General features: G+C 37.5%; 1 protein-coding gene across 1 annotated transcript in view; it reads right to left on the bottom strand.

Moving 5' to 3' along the window:
- The window catches only part of LOC120085323 (vacuolar protein sorting-associated protein 53 A), a 48,722-nt gene continuing 30,534 nt past the window's right edge, over nucleotides 1–18,188 (bottom strand). The window contains exons 7-23 of the mRNA XM_090317837.1: nucleotides 13,432–13,573; nucleotides 11,346–11,409; nucleotides 10,932–11,117; nucleotides 10,775–10,816; nucleotides 10,386–10,490; nucleotides 10,214–10,273; nucleotides 7,647–7,724; nucleotides 6,706–6,813; nucleotides 6,546–6,611; nucleotides 5,790–5,867; nucleotides 5,579–5,712; nucleotides 3,862–3,955; nucleotides 3,605–3,682; nucleotides 2,636–2,698; nucleotides 1,853–1,921; nucleotides 1,347–1,442; nucleotides 1–605 (exon numbers count right to left, since the gene is read on the bottom strand). Of these exons, the coding sequence (XP_090173963.1) occupies nucleotides 306–605; nucleotides 1,347–1,442; nucleotides 1,853–1,921; nucleotides 2,636–2,698; nucleotides 3,605–3,682; nucleotides 3,862–3,955; nucleotides 5,579–5,712; nucleotides 5,790–5,867; nucleotides 6,546–6,611; nucleotides 6,706–6,813; nucleotides 7,647–7,724; nucleotides 10,214–10,273; nucleotides 10,386–10,490; nucleotides 10,775–10,816; nucleotides 10,932–11,117; nucleotides 11,346–11,409; nucleotides 13,432–13,573 (1,763 nt within the window). The 3' untranslated portion in view covers nucleotides 1–305. The remainder of the gene's footprint in view (nucleotides 606–1,346; nucleotides 1,443–1,852; nucleotides 1,922–2,635; nucleotides 2,699–3,604; nucleotides 3,683–3,861; nucleotides 3,956–5,578; nucleotides 5,713–5,789; nucleotides 5,868–6,545; nucleotides 6,612–6,705; nucleotides 6,814–7,646; nucleotides 7,725–10,213; nucleotides 10,274–10,385; nucleotides 10,491–10,774; nucleotides 10,817–10,931; nucleotides 11,118–11,345; nucleotides 11,410–13,431; nucleotides 13,574–18,188) is intronic.

The following is an 18,188-nucleotide window of genomic DNA, read 5'->3' as shown; positions in this document are numbered from 1 at the left end:
TTTTGTGGACTAAATCAGTTGAAATTCGGAAAGAATCTCAGCTTCAAATTCTGCATTCTCAAAATATCATATTAATCCCGACACATTTCTCCATGTCACTAGAAGAATTGCCACTAAAAGAATTAAAAAGTAGGAAAAAAGAAACCCAAAACCTTCAAAATTGAGTGGGATTTGTAGTAGTTTTCTATGTAACAAACGGGGATTTGCAAACTATATACTATAGAGAGGACCAGAAAATAATACATGCAATATCAGTACAGTTCAATACGATTAGGAGCAGCATATTACCGAGCATTCCTTCCCTTTCAAGGGTTGAAAAGTTTTCTGAAAGGTCCATCTTTCCTGTCTTTTGCAGCTTCAGTAAGAGCCAAGAATCTTTTGAATCCAGTAGTGGCAGCTCCTCGTCCTAGCGCAGCTGCTCGAGTAAGGACATCCTCCCTGGATGCCATAAGCCCGACTGTAGAAGGACTGGTAACTGTAGGAGCTGGAGGGGTGCTGGAGACAACAGGTGGAGCCGAAGGTGATGAAACTGAAGGCTGCGTGATCCCTGGTCCGTGTTTGTTGAAATCATCCAGTATGCTTTGCTGATCAGCTTTCTTAAATCCCTACATGTGCCATAACGTGATTAATGCAACACAAAAGGCACAGCTGTTTCACAAGCCTATATTTTTTATTTGAAACGTGGCGAGTGCAATAAATATATGCACAAAACATGGAGCAAATGCATCAACGTGCTTTACTACATGGAGTGTAACTTTTCTAGAGAAAATATTGAGCTTGACCTTGACCTTGGCCTGGAAACTAATCCGACGATAGGAACCCTTCAGAAATTGATAGAGCCATTTATTTAACATATTCCAGCTAATAACACATTCATTTCATCCAAATGCAGCGAGATTGAATTTCTTGCTGGATCTTTATTTGTCAATTTGCAGGAATATGAACTTGGTCACATGATTAGAGGCCTGTAGTTGGGTCGTAACTCTATTCACGAGACTCATTTCCAACTAGACTAGGAGATGTTTCAAAAAAAAAAAAAACTAAAGAAAAAAAAGACTAGAATTTTTTTTTTTTTTTTGAGAAAAATATATACATGAGTGAAATGAGTCATGGTGTATCATGAGCGTGGTTTTTACATGCTGTATCATGGTCAATTTCTTTGACAGGTAATAGATATTCCAATCTCCCAAGTATAATTTATGACTCATATAACGGTAACATGATCGTCTTATTTGTTGGTCATGGTCAACGTTAATGTGCAGTGTACAAAGTGCATAAGTTGTGAACTGTCCACATTTTAGGTAAAACTTTGTGAAATAGGAATAAAAGAGAAGCAAAAATGTAACCTTAAGTTCCAGAATTCGCTGGAACTCCATCGGGGTTCCTTCCGGCAGTAGAGCACGATACGTATCTGCCACAGAATCGATGGGGGAAAGTATAACCTGTGCAGAAAATAAAGATAACTGTCAGGATATTTAGGGGAAACTTTAGTTGACTTGAGACCTTTGTTTGACCGTGCCAACGCAGTTAGAGAATTGTTTGTATTGTATCAACCAGCTCCAATCAGATTTAACAGAAGACTCCAGGATTATCATTTTAACAGCTCCAATAATAGCAGTTCTTTGAGAAATTTAGACCAATAAAAGTAGGAGAATCGTAAGGATAAAGGTCAAGAGTGTGTCTCTTGATAATTCCCCTAACGGCTTCCATCACTAAAATTCCCTCCTGTTTTAAGTTGATCCTAATGGGATATAGCCTTTTCAAAATTTTCCTGACCTCTAACTTGGGATAAAATTTGGCTTTAGAGAATGGAAAAAAATACCAACAAGGACGTTGCGCCTTGATTACAAACCTTTAAAAGAGCTTCAGCTTTGCTCATCTCACGACTTACAAATTTTGAATAGCTAGTGGCACCTGAAGTCTGAGAAATAACCACAAAAATGAACTAGTCGGTAAGAAAATTCATCGAACCTTTATGAGAAAGAAGTCTATTTTTAGATGTATTTAATGATGATGATGGCGACAATAATAATAATTGTGGAAAAAACAATCGTCAGTAACTTGAAAGTTCAGTTAACTACACAAATCATGGTTCAAAAGTCATCTCAATAAAATTGAAGTAATGGCATAGAACGAGTACTTAAAGAGCCTGCTACTTTAAGCGCATCTTTTAAAAAATGCAAAGCCTTGAAAATTGGAGAAACTAGCAAATTAGTTGTAATATTACATGCCCAAGATAATATGAAACCATGAAAACGAGGAAGGAAATCTGGAATAGGTTTGTGGTTTAAAGCACGGCAAGAGTATCAAGGTCAAATGCCTCAACAGATGGAAGGAAAGAAAGACCTTTTAACTTTTTCAGATAAGTTAAATTCTTTTGATTTCTCATGCGATCTTGTACAATTCATGGTTTCAAATGGGATCGAGGTTTCTGTGTTGTTGTTTGTAAGTTCTTAATTAAAGTTTCTGCTGTGATGGGTCTGATTCTTAATTGACATTTCCTAAGAAAGTCTGCAGCCGCCCAAGTTTCTTTTGTTTCTGATAAAAAGAAAATTCCAGAATGGGAAACAGTATAGACACATTAAAAGATGACTTGAGAGCAGTGCCAGGTTAGTTATTGTGATTCTGAACGTACCTGTCGACCAAGGGAAGGAATGTCAAGAAGAATTGTTTTCACAGCTTGAGTGTCCAACAACATCTGTACAAGCATTTCAACTGTTACTTATGATATATCAAAATCAAACCCAGATCTTTCTATCAGCATTCAGTTCTTATATAAATCACTAAATGATGAATTTGTGGAGAAATGGCCAAATGAATAGTCTATCACATTTAGTTTGGCGTCTTTAATCATCTATGGCCTGTGCAGATTTGTTTCCATTTTTCTAATGCACATAACATCACAGGCATGTATATAAATATATAGTGTTAAGGTTCTTTCTGCAACAACGATATTTCATTTACTAGAAACTAGGGCTGTTTGATAATGATTTTGGTTTTAGTATCTGGTCTTTGAAATTTATGTTCCTCCCAATTTCTCTATTATAGTTTTCATTCAGACACTTGAACTCCGGGTTAAATTCTAAAAACAAAAACAAGGTTTTGAAAACTAATACTTAAAGTTTTTTAAAATATGAGTTGAAATGAACAACAAAATATAGAACTTATGAGTGGAATAGTTTTTATAAGTTTAATTTTCAAAAACCAAACGGTTATAAAATGGGGTCTAAGCAATTCCAAAATGAAGTTTCAATTTTTTATACCCACGAGTGTCCAGGCTCACCTCCGCACACCTCAACTGTTTTCATAGGATAAACAACTAACCCTACACTACATTTAGTCATCAAGACTATTCAAATCTTTTAAGTATGTCGCTTTGGCACATAAGTTATATCAATTATTTTTACGGGTATTGATATGGAAGTTTTAAGTTTATTTAGTTATTCTTTAAATGAATGAGAAAGAAGACAAATGTGCACAAAGAAATCATTCATCAGGCGTAGGCATATATTGGTTGTTATGGGCATTCTAAAACTTAGGTTGACAATAAAAACTTATTTCCCAGAGGGTAAAAACAGTACACAAAGGATCAAGCTTGTAATACTTGTTGGGCTCCCGTTTCTGATATTTGCTTGCACTTGAAGATGTTGGCATAGAAGCGCGGACCAAGAGATGATGCAAGCTGAAAGAAATGGGCGAAGGCATTGGCATACAAGCAATAATATAGAGAAAAGTAAAAAACACACAAAAGGGACATTATAAAGGTAATTGAACAGGATGATGCTGAAAACTAAATAGTAAGGTTGACTATAACACGACTGCAAACTGTAAAATAAAAGGAACCATCCTATCAATGATCACCTTGTCCAAGAAGAACTGGAAGTAAAGAGGTGAAAGAAGTCTGCCAAGTACGGGAATGCTGGTTGTGAGAATCATATTAATGCCATTGACATACCTGAAATCGGGTGGGGGTGCAAACAAGACTAACGATTAATGTTCCAATTACTAATAAACTTGAAAGTCAGATAATTCTTAATCGGTGACAGCTCCAGTGCCCAACTAAACACCTTCCAAGGCAACTTACATTTTTTTGGATGAGAATGAGTGTATTGAACAATGAGCACCAAAAAAAATTACAAAGGAAGGAGAGGATACAGCATTCTTCCAGAAATATGAAATGACAAGAAATATGGATGTGGACACAGGCACTCGGGACAAATTCAAAAGGATGTGGGTGCATTAAAAATTAAAAAATAATTTAGAAATAAAATAAAGTTTTAAACACAACAATGTGGAATACGGGGATTCTAAATGGCACGAGATTTTTATATATTTTATTGCAAATATGACTAAATTTCTTTTTCCAATTTGTAATAAATGAAAAGGTGGATGCCATGAGCAAGGGTAGAATGCTTCCAATGTTCATGTCAGAAGAACTTAAGGCCATGAAAAAGTTGAATTGTCGGCAATATTGTTAATGAGACGCATGCTTCTTGGCAAATATGGAGCCGGGATTATTGCTAATTTCCTTTGGAGACGTCAGCTTGCTTTGCTTTGGGATCACTTTTTGGAGCTGTGCAGGAGTTTTTTCAGCTCACAATGAAGGTCGTCATTCTATGATTCAGAGGTTTTTTGTATCCACTTTTTTTGGGAATATGGGACAATTCATTTGGAGTAGGGATGTTTGTGGGGATCTGGACAGAGATTCTCTGTGAAGGATTGTTTCCCATTTAGTGTTATTTATTTATTTATTTACATAAAAATCTCAATTAAATGACTTTTTGTAGAAATTTTTTAATTTAATGGTCAAATGAAATCCCCATTTAAAGGGAAATTTAGTTTTCACTTGTGTCAAATGGGGCGGGAAAAGAGATGAGGACCATATTCCCCCTTCCCCTGGGGAGATTCTCTTTCCCTGTTCAGGCCAGTCCACAAGAGGAAAAAGAACATCCCTATCTTTTTTTGGGAGCACTTGGCTTGATTGAAATATTTTGATTTTTATGAGTTGAGATATTTAAGTTTAGGTTTGGTCTTTAGCTAGGTTTAATGCTTCTCTTTACACCTTGGTTACCAACAGTACTGTAATTATTCGGTAGGTCTGATTCTTCTAGATTAGAGTCATTTTTTCTAAAGTTAGCTAGTGTGGCTCCTTGTTTGGGCGGTCTTTTTATATGCCTTTTTGTAATCTTTCACGTATCTCAATTCCACATTGTTTCTCATTAGACATTACTTTTATTCTAAAAATATCCAACGATTTTAAAATCTTTAATCTTATAGAACCAGACTGCCCATTAGTTTGTCCACATGCATTAAAAAAAATCATCGGGGAGGTCCTCACTGACAGGAAAGAGAGGTTTTCAGGCCTGCCTATTAAATCAATAAAATTGTTTCCTATCGAAAATAATAATAACCATAAAAGCATTGTAGAGATCCTAACAGGTAAGAGAGTCATTCAGGAACTACGAACTACTTCTATTTTCGATGTATTCTTTATCTTCACTTATTTTCAACAATTTGTCTCTTAGGGAAGCTTCTTGATTTTAAATTGAGTGATAAAGAAGGGGGAAAGGGGACATACTCTGATTGATCACCAACACTTTCAAGAGTACCCCATGGAACGCGAGTCATTGCTGCCATTTCTGAATCAAATTTAGTTTCCAGACCATGCACCAAGGTGACCAACGCTTTTGTTATTACTGCCGAGAATTCATCCTGCAGAACAGTACATGCTATGGAATTCAATTGAAAAAAAGTTATCCTCCACTGCAGTTAGGTAATGAATACCATACCTGCACCTCTGACATATCTACCGCATCCACTAGTTGAGAATCAATTATCTTTTGCACACTTTCAGCCAATTCACCAGACTGAACGCCCCCACCACAAAAACATAATAATAATGAATAAATAACTTGATGTTACTGAAAGACAAAATTTAGAATGAATTCTTAATCAGATATATAGTTTTTCATTCTAATGGGTCAGCTATTCAAGCAATATATCCCTCAAGAAAATAAAAACAGAAAAATATTTATTTTTCAACCACTATAAATATATTGATTAAGATGATAGCCACGAAGTACAATGATGATCATGTTCATGACCACTAAAAAAATCTGTGTCCAGCCAATGCAGGAAAGGTATAATTTAGTTTTCCAGTACATGCATCTAAAGATGGAAAAAAAGGCTTGACAAATCAACTAGTTAGTATATCTGTTTTGTTAGCTAATTCTCGGTTCTTAGCAATGAAGTTCCAAATATCCTAATAAAAAAATCTTCAATCAGGTATTTCCCTAGCTTGTTTGTGCAATAATTAGGAGGGATTCTCGGTTAACAATTGTCCGTCAAGTTTGAATGATGCAATGCCATCTTCTTAACTTAGAGTGAATCATGCTTTCATTATTGATAAATTGCTTTCTTTAAATCCTTTTTTGAAAAAAGAAAAAAAATGTTACAGTTAGTGTCCACCAGACAAGTAAATTACCAAAAAGAATAATCGAGAACCAATAACAAGGTAAAATGAAACTATCCAAAAGGCAACTTACAGTCTTGTGGCAATATTCAGCTGAATTGACTATGTAACAGATAACTTTTTCATCCTTGTCAGAAGTCTGTTCACAACTTTCACACGCATTTAGAATATAATAAAAAAATAAATGTAATTCTTAATGAAGGAAAAGAAACTCAATATTGCTCTTTAAGCACCTTTATTTGTCCATCCATGCCAGTGGCTGCTGCAACAAATCCCGTGCCACCCTTGGGAAGTCTTGCAAAAAGTTTGTTAGCATAAGCTTTTAGCACTCTTTGGAATACCTGGCGATGAGAAAAGTCCAATAAAGATTATTCTAAAAGAACCACTGTGTTAGCATTAGCTACTGTGCATATTTTGGAACGGACCATAGTTTTTATACAGTTGCAGTACATAACTGAAATACATAACTCTTATCTGCATAATGACTATTTCATTGGCATGCAATTATTTAAAGAGTATCTTCCTTGTGAAAACGTGATGATAGAAATAGATAACTACCACACAGAGGGTAGTTTATCCATCATTCAGACATAACTGGAATAGATACCCTATCATTATGAAAAATATCAATATGAACAAAATGTTCTTTTTGGATTTTTCCAAATATCTTTACTAGATCATTTTGATCTTGACATACAAATTTATGCTGCTTAATAAGCCCTCGTAATGAGAGAGTGGCATACAACATGCAAACTATGTATATGGCCAATCTCCAAATAGATGTGAATCTATAAGCATTAATACCCAATGTTCATTCTCACATCTTCTTTAGCAAAACTACTGAATCATTCTTAAATTACCCCAAATACAAGCATCAAACCTAGATCTTTATACCGAGAAATTTGTATTACGATAAAGGAACGACAGTTAGTTTTATAATCTTGATCGTATGAAAACTCAAACCCTTTCAGGAGCAAACATTTATTATTATTATTACTATTTTTGAAGCATACTCTTCACATATTAAACTTGAAGAAAATGGACACTCCCGCCTTAATTAAAATGTTGTAGTATAATTTTACTACCCCCATAGACCCAGATTAAATTATCTGAGTGAAGTACAACATGCAGGATCAACCATAACAATAATTGTTGATGTGGATATAGAATGCACCTTGAACAAATTTAATAATGTCTGGTTCTTAGTCAAGGCACTACACCTCTTTAAGCTCCTTTTGATTATTAGAAACAACTGCAAAAAAGAATAGCCAACGATAAAGTAATTAGAATATGCAAAGAGTGAGTACAAGGACAAAGATTCGCAGCAGGAAATTAAGGACAGAGATACTCTTAGGGAAATTCTTTCCCAGTTACAGGATGGTGATCTGTTTTATACTCGAAAACAGATTCAAGATACCTTTTCTATGCTGCTTTTTTTTTTAATAGGAAACAAATTTCATTGATGTATGAAATTTATAAAAATGGACCAAAACCATACCAACGGAATTACATAAGACTTCTCCAATTGGTCAAAAGGGAAGAAAGGGTGTATGTGTTAAAGAAAGATGTGAATTTACTCCAACTCATAGCATGAAAGATAATAAGATTAAAATAGCTACCAAAAGAGCTCCCCCTATCTTTGAAGAGACGCTTGCTTCTCTCCTTCTAAGTGATCCATAAGAAAGCACGTATCAAATGTATCCACATAATTCTTCTTTTGTTTTGTGAAGGGATGACCGGTGAGTGTGAGGGCACCAATAGAATCTTTTGGGAGGGCAGTGTACCAACCAAAAGAAAGGAAGATCTCCTTCCAAAACCTCTCTGCGAAGTGACAGTGTATAAAGAGGTGACTTGATGAGTCTGAGCCAGAGTTACAAATGAGGCAACAGTGGGGAGAGAGGACCATGTGGGAGAGGCGAATATGCAATCTGTCAATAGTGTTGATGGCATTGTGACTAACTTCCCAAATGAAGAACTTAATCTTTTTTGGGTAAAAATCATTCCATATAGCATCATGGAAGGGGTGATCCGAGGATTCCAGAACAGTTCCCAGAACAGAGGTAAGAGATTTTGTAGAGAAAGATCCTTTGGCGTCTGGCTCCCAAATCAATTTATCCTTGTCAGCGGGTAGATGGACACTGTAAAGGCTGTCCATGAGATCGAGCCACTCCTCAATCTCTTCATCCTTTAGATTTCTCTTGTAATACAGAGACCATCCCTGTCTAAGATCCCACAAATCAAGAATGGAAGACCTTTTTTGTGTGGATAGGTAGAATAATCCGGGGAAAATCTCTTTGCGAGTGGAGGCTCTGATCCATCTGTCATACCAAAAAGAGGTGCTTTCCCCATTACCCACTTTGATTTTGGTATTTTCTTTAATAAGATTCATATGCTCCAAAATATCTTTCCAGGGACCCCTAATATAGTTGGGGAAAATGGTACTGGGCCAAGACTTAAGAGGAGTCTAACCATATTTTGCTTCAACCATCTGTTTCCAAAATGCCCCATCCTCAAGGTAATGTCTCCAAACCCATTTAGCAAGAAGAGCACAGTTCTTATCAGCCAAACTCCGTAGACCAAGGCCCCCTTGTGCATGAGATTTGATAACCTTGTCCTATCTAACAAGGTGTGAGCCATTTTGTGTTGTACCCCCTCCCATAGAAATGTGCATTATGTAAATGTGCATTATTTTTACTTTAAAAATACCATACAATTATTGGAAATATAATAAATCATAGACTATCACATAGCATTAAGAATTTATTAAAAATTAAATACTAAAATTTAAGAATGAGGGATGGAAGCTATGATGGATTTCAGGAAACATTCCTTATCCCCAAAAAAGGGGCAGCTCCTAACAGGTAACATTGATACCTCATCTTTTTCTTACTTCTTTTATGCGTAAATGGCACAATGCACAAATTATTCTCAGGGAGTAAAGATGCCAACTGACCATCCACATGGTCATAGGCAAACACAAAGCTCCATGAATACCACACACCTCACTAGAGTAGGGAGTTTCTCTCTTCTTTCAAGCAGACATTCAGTTGCTGCACAAAATCAAACTTAAAGGAAATCTCTCTTCTTTCAAAGCGACACTCGGTTCACGCTCAATTCCTTCTCATCAACGTTATTAATCTAGGTCAGGTTTTGCGCACCCCTTTCAACAACCACAAATTTTCCATAAAGCAAAGACCCTCCCCATCTCCCAACAAAAGTTGAATTCCACCACATTGGTAACTGAGACTTAAAAGAAGGATGCTTAAGCCATATATTCTTAAAACGAAAGAGGCTAGGCCCCATTTCTAGATAATTGAAGATAAAATTAAAGGCCAATGATCCGTGACTCTTGGGCCCACTATTTGTCGAACCTCCCAAACATCTCTAACCAACCTGAGGAGAGTAAAAACCTGTTGATCTGTTTCTCCCTCTACTATTAGCCTGAGTAAACTTGTCATTCAACAAAGGGGATCAAATCAAACTCCTCAATAAAATCATTAAAATTTCTCACTAACCTATTGACACGCCCTTGGGGAGCCTCTTCACCTTGGAAACAAATGATGTTAAAGTTGCCAACCACACACCAATTAGACCGACAAAGCACAAACTTAAGTCTCCCAGCTCGTTCAAGAAATTACTTCTACTTTGGCCCTCAGAGGACCATACAAGCCCGTATAGTCCTCAAACAGCTCGTATCAAATATCCGAGTGATAGAAAGCATGATCATGTTTCACAAATTACCTGCATGCTACTTGATAAAACATTGCTCTGACTTCCTTCATCAATGTCCCATGTTTCTTCCTGTCATAAAGCAAATTTGATTTGTTGAGGATCAGCATAATCAAATAAGACCTATTAGATATTCATAAGGGTCAGAGGCATCACTAAATATAGAAATAATCAATGATATTACCTGAACAAGTTTTTCCAGATTCTCCATTAATGTCTTCTCTTCTAGTTCTATGTACACCGTCAAGTGCGGTTCAAAGCAAGAAGAGACAATTCCACGGAAGTTGAACTGCCAACAAATATTGGAAAATATCCAAGAGCTATTTTATCCATATGAAACAAAATCTTGGGTATATTTATATATTGCAGTATTTAAAGGAAACGAACTGCCACCTATGAACTATCTTATATAGCAGAATAGCTCCTTGCAAAGTATACCAATGCTTAAATCTTAATAGATGACGGAAGTTTGGTTTACAATGAAACTTTTTCTTGTACACTTGCAACTACATTGTGTAACAATCTAACGTTCCATTATTGAATTGCATACAAATTAGTTAAGTGGTAAATTACCCCAGCTCCAGGCACCGGCATATCTTTGATTCCATTCTTTTCCTGTCAATCAAAATTTAAATAGCATTTAGACAGTACAGTTTTACATGAATAAAGAAGAAAGGAAAGGATAGTCATTGAATGTGGTATTCTCGCATTTAAAAATTAAATTACATACATCATTCTCTGGTCCTTGATGTACGGCCAGCTTCTTCTCATACTTTTTTCTGATGTCGGAAACATTTTGACTATTACTATCCTCTCTACCAAATTCTTCAATTTCATTTCCACTCTCCTTCCCTCGAGCACCTCCTCCAAACTTTTCTGCCAGTTCGTCTTCAAATTCCAAAGTTCGTTGTAGTGCCTAAACAAAAGTTTGATAAAGATGAGTAGAAACCAAAAGAGAAGATAACTTATTAAAATGGCAAGAGGTCAGAAGACAGGATTTAGAATGCAGGCTTCGCAAAGAGTATATGTGATTGTTCAACAACCATCATAGATTTTATCAAAAAGTCAAATTATTGCCTTCGATATACCCACATGGAACCATTAGTCCTTTTTTTTTTTTTTGGAGGAAGAGCAAAAGAGATACCAGCAATAATGTTGCAACATCTGGCTTTTCTTTCAAATTATCCAGGATGTCCTCAAGTTGTTTTCTGCAATCATTAAAACCATTCAACAAAAAATAAAGGTCTGAGAAAAAAATAAAATAAAATAAAAACTGGAGAAAGAACTAAGACTCTTTTTCTACACAACACTGCAGTTTACTTCACAGTACACGATTCGCCTTGGTTATGCTATATTGAAAACACAAATTATTGATTATTTGTATATGTTGGTTTGTTTTAACTTTCAAGTGGAAGAATTCTTGACCTTGATCCTTTATTTGAAAGTAACTAGTTGGTGTGTAGGGATAGCTCATCTTCTCATTAAATAATTCTCTCTTTTGATAATGGAAGTCTTCTTCCTTGATTCAGTTTTTTTAATTTAAAAAATATATATATATAATGTTTGTATTGGGTTGAGTCTATGGTTCTGATAACAAAAAGATCCATCTGTTTTATGTCTTTCCATGGGGATTTTCATATCTTGACAAGATAAACTTTTTTTCCAAAGATTTACTAAGTTCACTTCTACAATTCAAGGATTCTGATGCATGCTGCATATGATTACCGATTGGCACACTTTCCTTTACCACTTCAATATTTGCTTCAACAAAGAGTTTTTCCCCCTTAACTTTTCCCTGATCTATCCATTTCAAAAAATTTATGTAATATCCTTGTCAATTTTATCGATGGATTTATGCATTTTCTAGGTCACACTATCCTTTTTTACGTAAAGAACCTATTTAATTAAAACTTTCCCATTAATAGAGTTTTCCCTCTTTATTTAGAGCTGCTTCTAACCAAAATGGATCTGTTTTGGATCATTGGGATTCTCAAAACCTATCTTGGTCTCTACCCTTCAGAAGACTATTAAAAGATGAAGAAATACCAGACTTTCAGACTTTGCTTCTCTTGATTTCCAACTTAAAGCCTTCTCTCAGACCTGACTATCGTTCTTGGTCCTTAGAAGCAAGTGGTTCATTCACGGTAAAATCTCTGTCCAACCATCTTGCCTTGGCCTCACCTATTGACACCCACCTTTTAAAAGCTTTGTGGAAGACCAATAGTCCTTGAAGAGTGAATATTACGGTTTGGATCTTGCTTTTTGGATCCCTAAACAGCGCCTCAGTTCTACAACACAAGCTGCCCTCCCATTTTCTTTCTCCTAATCAATGTGTTTTATGTAAATAAGCTGGAGAAGACTTGCAACACTTGTTCTTTGACTGCTTCTTCATTTCTTGGCTAGTCCTTTTTAAATCCTTCCACTTCAGCTGGGTTTTCGACATTACTTGTAAAAAGAACGTTCAGCAGTTACTCACTGGTCCTATTCTCAAAAAAGCCCCAAATTTGATTTGGTGCAATGCAGTAAAAGCAATATTAGTTGAAATTTTGTTCGAAAGAAATCAAAGAATCTTTCAAGATAGAGAAACCCTATGAGGCTGCTAAACTTAATGCTTCTCAATGGCGTTCTCTTTCAAAGCACTTTGCAGCCTACTCACTTCAAGATTTATGTTTGAATTGGCAAGCATTCATCCTCCCAGTTTGATTATGTTTTAAGGAGAAGGGTCACTACTATCCAGCTGTGAAGACTTAAGTAGTTAGGCTTAATTCATTATTCTCTTGTTTTCCCTCTTGGTTTGTACTATGTCCATCAAAAGATGGCGTTTTTTTTCTTTGTATTCAATTCTCTTGTAAGTTCCATATTTTCCGTTTTTGTTTGAGTTATACGGACATGATGAGGACGCTAAGGGGGTGTCAACGTAGTTTAGATGCCCGGGTGCGTCTCCTGATCCCGTATCTTGTATCGCTCTTATTTAAGTACACATCTCTTATACTTTCTTTTTATGCTTTAATAAAAAGTATGGTTTCCTTTTCCAAAAAAAAAAATAGTTCCCCAGACAAGTTGGATTTTCCACATCCGTGCATCCATCCAAAACCTAACCCATCCAACACATACAAAGCTTGATTATTGTTTATATATCATATAACAAAGATTAAAGCAAACCAGTTGTCTGATAATAGATAAATTACTTGAACAAGAGAAGAATTCAAACTCAAAAACAAGTTCCATACCTTGTTTTTTTACAGAACTGGATACAAAGACGATATGGGACATGCCACGAAGGAGGAAAAATTTTCCATATCTCTTCATTTGTTCTTATACGACGCTTTATCCATGCATATCTTCGTTCAGTTTTATCTAACTTCGCCAATTCTAGAAATATAACAAACATACAACATCAGGCTATCTTTAAAAAATACACAATTAGTTATTTGACATAAATTTATCTAAAAAGGAAAGTTGCAAGAGTTCAAGAGGGCAAGATCTCCTCTAAAAGAAGTATCACAACTTTTCAACTATTGAAGAAAGGTTTGTTTCTTGTAATAAAAATAAACAAAAGAAAATATAAGTTTTTCAGCACTTAGAAAGTCAAGAAGTCCAAGAAGAATTAACATTCTTGTTTGGATTATGCTTAATAGTAGTCTTAAAACAGCAGCTTTGCTCCAAAGGAAACTTCCTTCTTCATTCTCTGTGTCTTAAATATGTTCTCTGTGCCAAGTGGATGGGCTGTCGTTTAATCATCCATTTTTTGGGTGTTCTTACTTGTTGACCTGTTGAGATCACTTTTTAATGCATCAATCCTGTCAAAGCCTTAATTTCAGAATTATAGTTGGAATAAAATCAAAGGATTTTTTAAGGCAAGCACTTTTCTTGGCTCGATCACATTTTGAATCAACTCCTGCCAAGGCTTTTTTTAATGGTATGTCTGAATTGGAATGCTTTTGTAGTTTATAATTTTGATTATCGTTTTATATTTCTCACACTCTCATTATCATTTCTTCAATAAAAAGTTTCATTTTTTTATTTTTTTTAAACGAAAACAGAACTTTTCATTAATATAATGAAAAGAGCAAAGTTCAAATTACAAAGAGGCATGAACCAAATAAACCACTAATGATCAGGAGATGCACCCGGATATCTCAACTAGGTTGACACATCCATAGTGTCACAATCACCCTTTCAGAGGCTTCACTTAGAGATTGTGCGACACTTACTCCCGCTTAAGAACAAGTCAACCAATTCCGCACAACGAGTGCATCTCACAACCTCCACCCCCGTTTTGGAGAAAATGGTTTTAGAAAACGGGTTTAGAGGAAAAGGTTTTCGCAAACGTTTGAAAGCATGATTTGAGTAAAGAAAGATTGTAATAGGTTAGAAAGCAATAAGCAACCACAATGGCTTTATAGCATAGCACTCCGAGTATGAGGATATGATGGTTAGTCTTATCCCCATATAGTGCATTTTGAACAAAAAGCCAACTGGCACCTTGTATATGCAAAAGGACGAGTGTTCACTTACAACACAAGTACAAGGAAAGCAAACTAACTTAACTAATAAAATACATAACATGAAAGTATGATAAATAAGGGTTGGATTGGACATGCGGCCATGGGCAACATGCCCTGGACAAGCATGACTGTTACATTCTCCCCCACTCAATTGGTTGATGACCCCGTCAACCGACTCTATTCGAACTCAGTAATTTGTTGAACAACATTCTTCAGGTCTTCTGCACGCTCCCAACTGATCTCTTCATCTAAGAGGTCTTTCCACTTCATCAAGAACTCATGTACATCTCGTCTTGGTCGTCCAATGTGGCGTGTTTGTTCAGCAAGAATTTCGTCAACTTCTTTCTCAATCGTGTTCTTCATTGTGACCGATGGACGTGTCACTGTGTTGTGTTGTTCGTCATTGGGATCGGGGTGGTAGGGTTTCAGATTGCTAACATGGATGACAGGGTGAATCTTCATCCATGAGGGCAACTGAACCCGATAAAAGGTTTTTCTGATTTTCTCGATCACTTCGATTGGTCCTTCATATTTCCTCACTAGGTGTTGGTCTCATTGGCCATCAAACCGAAACTGTTCTGACCATAGTTTAATCAATACGTGGTAGCCCATTTGGAACTCACGAGATCTACGCTTCGTATCAGCCCAATTCTTCATGTGCTGACGCTTTCTCTAAGCACGCACGAGCAACTTCAGAAGACTGTCTCAACTCTTTGGTGAAGCTATGTGCCTGAGGGCTCTTTCCTGCATAGAGGTGGTCTATGATGTGAGGCATGAGGGGCTGTCGACCGCAAAACAACTTCAAAGGGTGTCTTTCCCATGGACGAGCTTTTCTGGCTGTTGAAGCTAAATTTGGCAACATCCAACATCTGAAGCCAATTCTTCTGTCTTGCATCGATGAAGTGTCGCAGATACTCTTCAAGCATGCTATTGAAACGTTCTGTTTGCCCATCGGTTTGTGGATGATAGCTCGACGAGATGTTCAAAGTCGAATCCAACATTTAGAATAATTTTGTCCAGAACGTCCCAGTGTATCTTCCGTCATGGTCACTAACGATGCTCACGGGAACACCCCACAGTTTCATGACATGCTTGAAGAATAAGTGGGCTGTCATTTCTGCAGAACACAGTTTCGGCGTTAGGATGAATATGGCATATTTCGAGAATCTGTCAATGATGACCAGCATGGATTCAAATTCTCCAACTTTCGGCAGGTGCGTGATGAAGTCAAGGGATACACTTTCCCATGGTATTGAGGGCACCGACGGGGGTTCTAGTAAACCCGCTAACTTCGTCCTTTCGACTTTGTCTTGTTGACAAACAAGGCAAGCTTTGGTGTATTGCATGGCATCGTCTTTGAGGCTCGGCCAATAGTAGCCTTGTTTCAATAGTGCGTAAGTTCTTTGCCAGCCATTGTGCCTGACCCACAATGTGTCATGACATTCTTTCATCAATAATCTCCGCAAATCCCCTGACCGAGGGACATATAGGCGGTTACCTTTGGTGAGGAGAAAGTTGTCTTTGACCCAAAACTGCCGAGTTTTCCCTTCTTTCGCTAGTTGTACAATTGCCTGGGCCGCTTTATCATTTGTTAGATGTGCCTTAATCGTCTTTCAAATGCTCCCACTCAAACTACTGGCTTTTAGATGGGTGAACGTGCACAAGGCCGGATGCTCGCTCTTTAGACTGAGAGCGTCAACTACTTGGTTAGCCTTACCCGGCCTATGTTCAAATTGAAAGTCAAATTCAGCTAAGCATTCTTGCCATCGTGCCTGTTTCGATGATAACTTGGGTTGGCTGAAAAAGTGGCATATTGAATTGTTGTCTGTCTTGACCACAAACTTGGCACCTAGGAGGTATTGTCTCCGGGCTCTTAGACAATGAACAACTGCTAGCATTTCTTTTTCTGAAGCGGCATACTGCTTCTCATCGTCATTCAACTTATGGCTCTTGTACACAATGGGGTGTCCATCCTGGAGAAGAACACCCCCCAAAGCAAAGTCTGATGCATCCGTCTCGACTTCGAAGGGCTTAGTAATGTCAGCTATCCCAAGGATAGGGCCCTCCATCATGGCCTTCTTCAAGCCTTCAAAAGCAGCTTGACACTCTGGAGTCCACCTCCAACTTGTATCTTTCAATAACTCCATCAAGGGTCCTACCTTTATAGAGAATCCTTCCACGAACCGTCAATAGTAATTGACTAATCCGAGGAAAGATCGCAGATCAATGACGGAGGTCAGCACTTTCCGATCTCGGATGGCCGCAAGTTTCTGCTCTTCCATCCCTATTCGCCCGCATTCGATCATATGGCCAAGGAAGTTGATACGCTGCTATGCAAATGAGCACTTTTCTCTTTTTACATATAACTGATTCTTCCTCAACTTTTCGAGAACTAACTATGGGTGGACTTTATGTTCCTCCATGGACGGGCTGTACACAACTATATCATCAAGGTAGACTACCACAAACTTGTCTAGATATTTGTGAAACACTTGGTTCATTAATGTACAGAATGTAACAGGGGTGTTGGTGAGGCCGAAGGGCATGACTAGGAACTCAAATGCCCCGTATCACGTAACACGGGTGGTCTTTGGCTCATCACTCTCTGCAATGTGAACCTGGTAGTACCCTGATCTTAGATCAAGCTTTGTAAAGTACTTGGCCCCATGAAGACAATCGAACAGGTCAGTGATGATGGGTAGAGAGTACTTGTTCCGGACCGTGAGCTTGTTCAATGCTCTGTAGTCAAAGCACAATTGGAGGCTTCTATCCTTTTTCTGAAACAACACATGGTCCCCGTAGAGCGCTTTAGTGGGTCTAATGAATCCCGCATTCAACAATTCGTCTAACTGCTTTCTAAGTTCTGCCAACTTTGGCGGCACCATGCGATATGCATTTTTAGCAGGGGGGGTCTGGCCCCGAGTAGCAACTCAATCTCATGATCTATCCCCCTCTGTGGAGGCAGGGTTTTCAACAAACTTTCTAGCATGACGTCGATGTATTTGTCTAACACATACTGGATCTCCTCGGGAATAGATTATTTCAGATCTTCTTCCCCGATCATGGGGATGGCCATGAAGGTAGGTTCACACAGGCTAGCCCTCTCTTCAGTTGGAGGGCCGATATCATTTTCACTCCGTCTGGTTGCTTGATGATTGTTTGGACAATAGTGGCACTCAACCCTGTTATTACCAAACATTTGCCAGAGGCATAAGGATGACCTTGTGTTCAAGGAGAAATTCCATCCCTAACACAATCCTCTAAGTCATCCATTTTTACGATCATAAAACCGGTTTGTCCAACCCACGAACCTAGTTTTGTCGTTGCCCTTCGGGCAATTCCCACAATGGGTAGGGCGACTAAGTTGACCGCTTTCATTTTGCCTGGGCCTTTGTCCCACTGCAGGTTGAGGCGACAGGCTTCTGTCTCAATCATAAAGTTATGGGTGGCGCCGAAGTCGATCATCGTGCTCTTGGCCA

The sequence above is a fragment of the Benincasa hispida genome, chromosome 9, assembly GCF_027475165.1.
Source record: "Benincasa hispida cultivar pf3 chromosome 9, pf3_genome.v1.1, whole genome shotgun sequence".
Taxonomy (NCBI): Eukaryota; Viridiplantae; Streptophyta; class Magnoliopsida; order Cucurbitales; family Cucurbitaceae; genus Benincasa; species Benincasa hispida.
The sequence above is the reverse complement of the archived record's forward strand: the minus strand, read 5'-3'. Positions and strand labels throughout refer to the sequence as shown.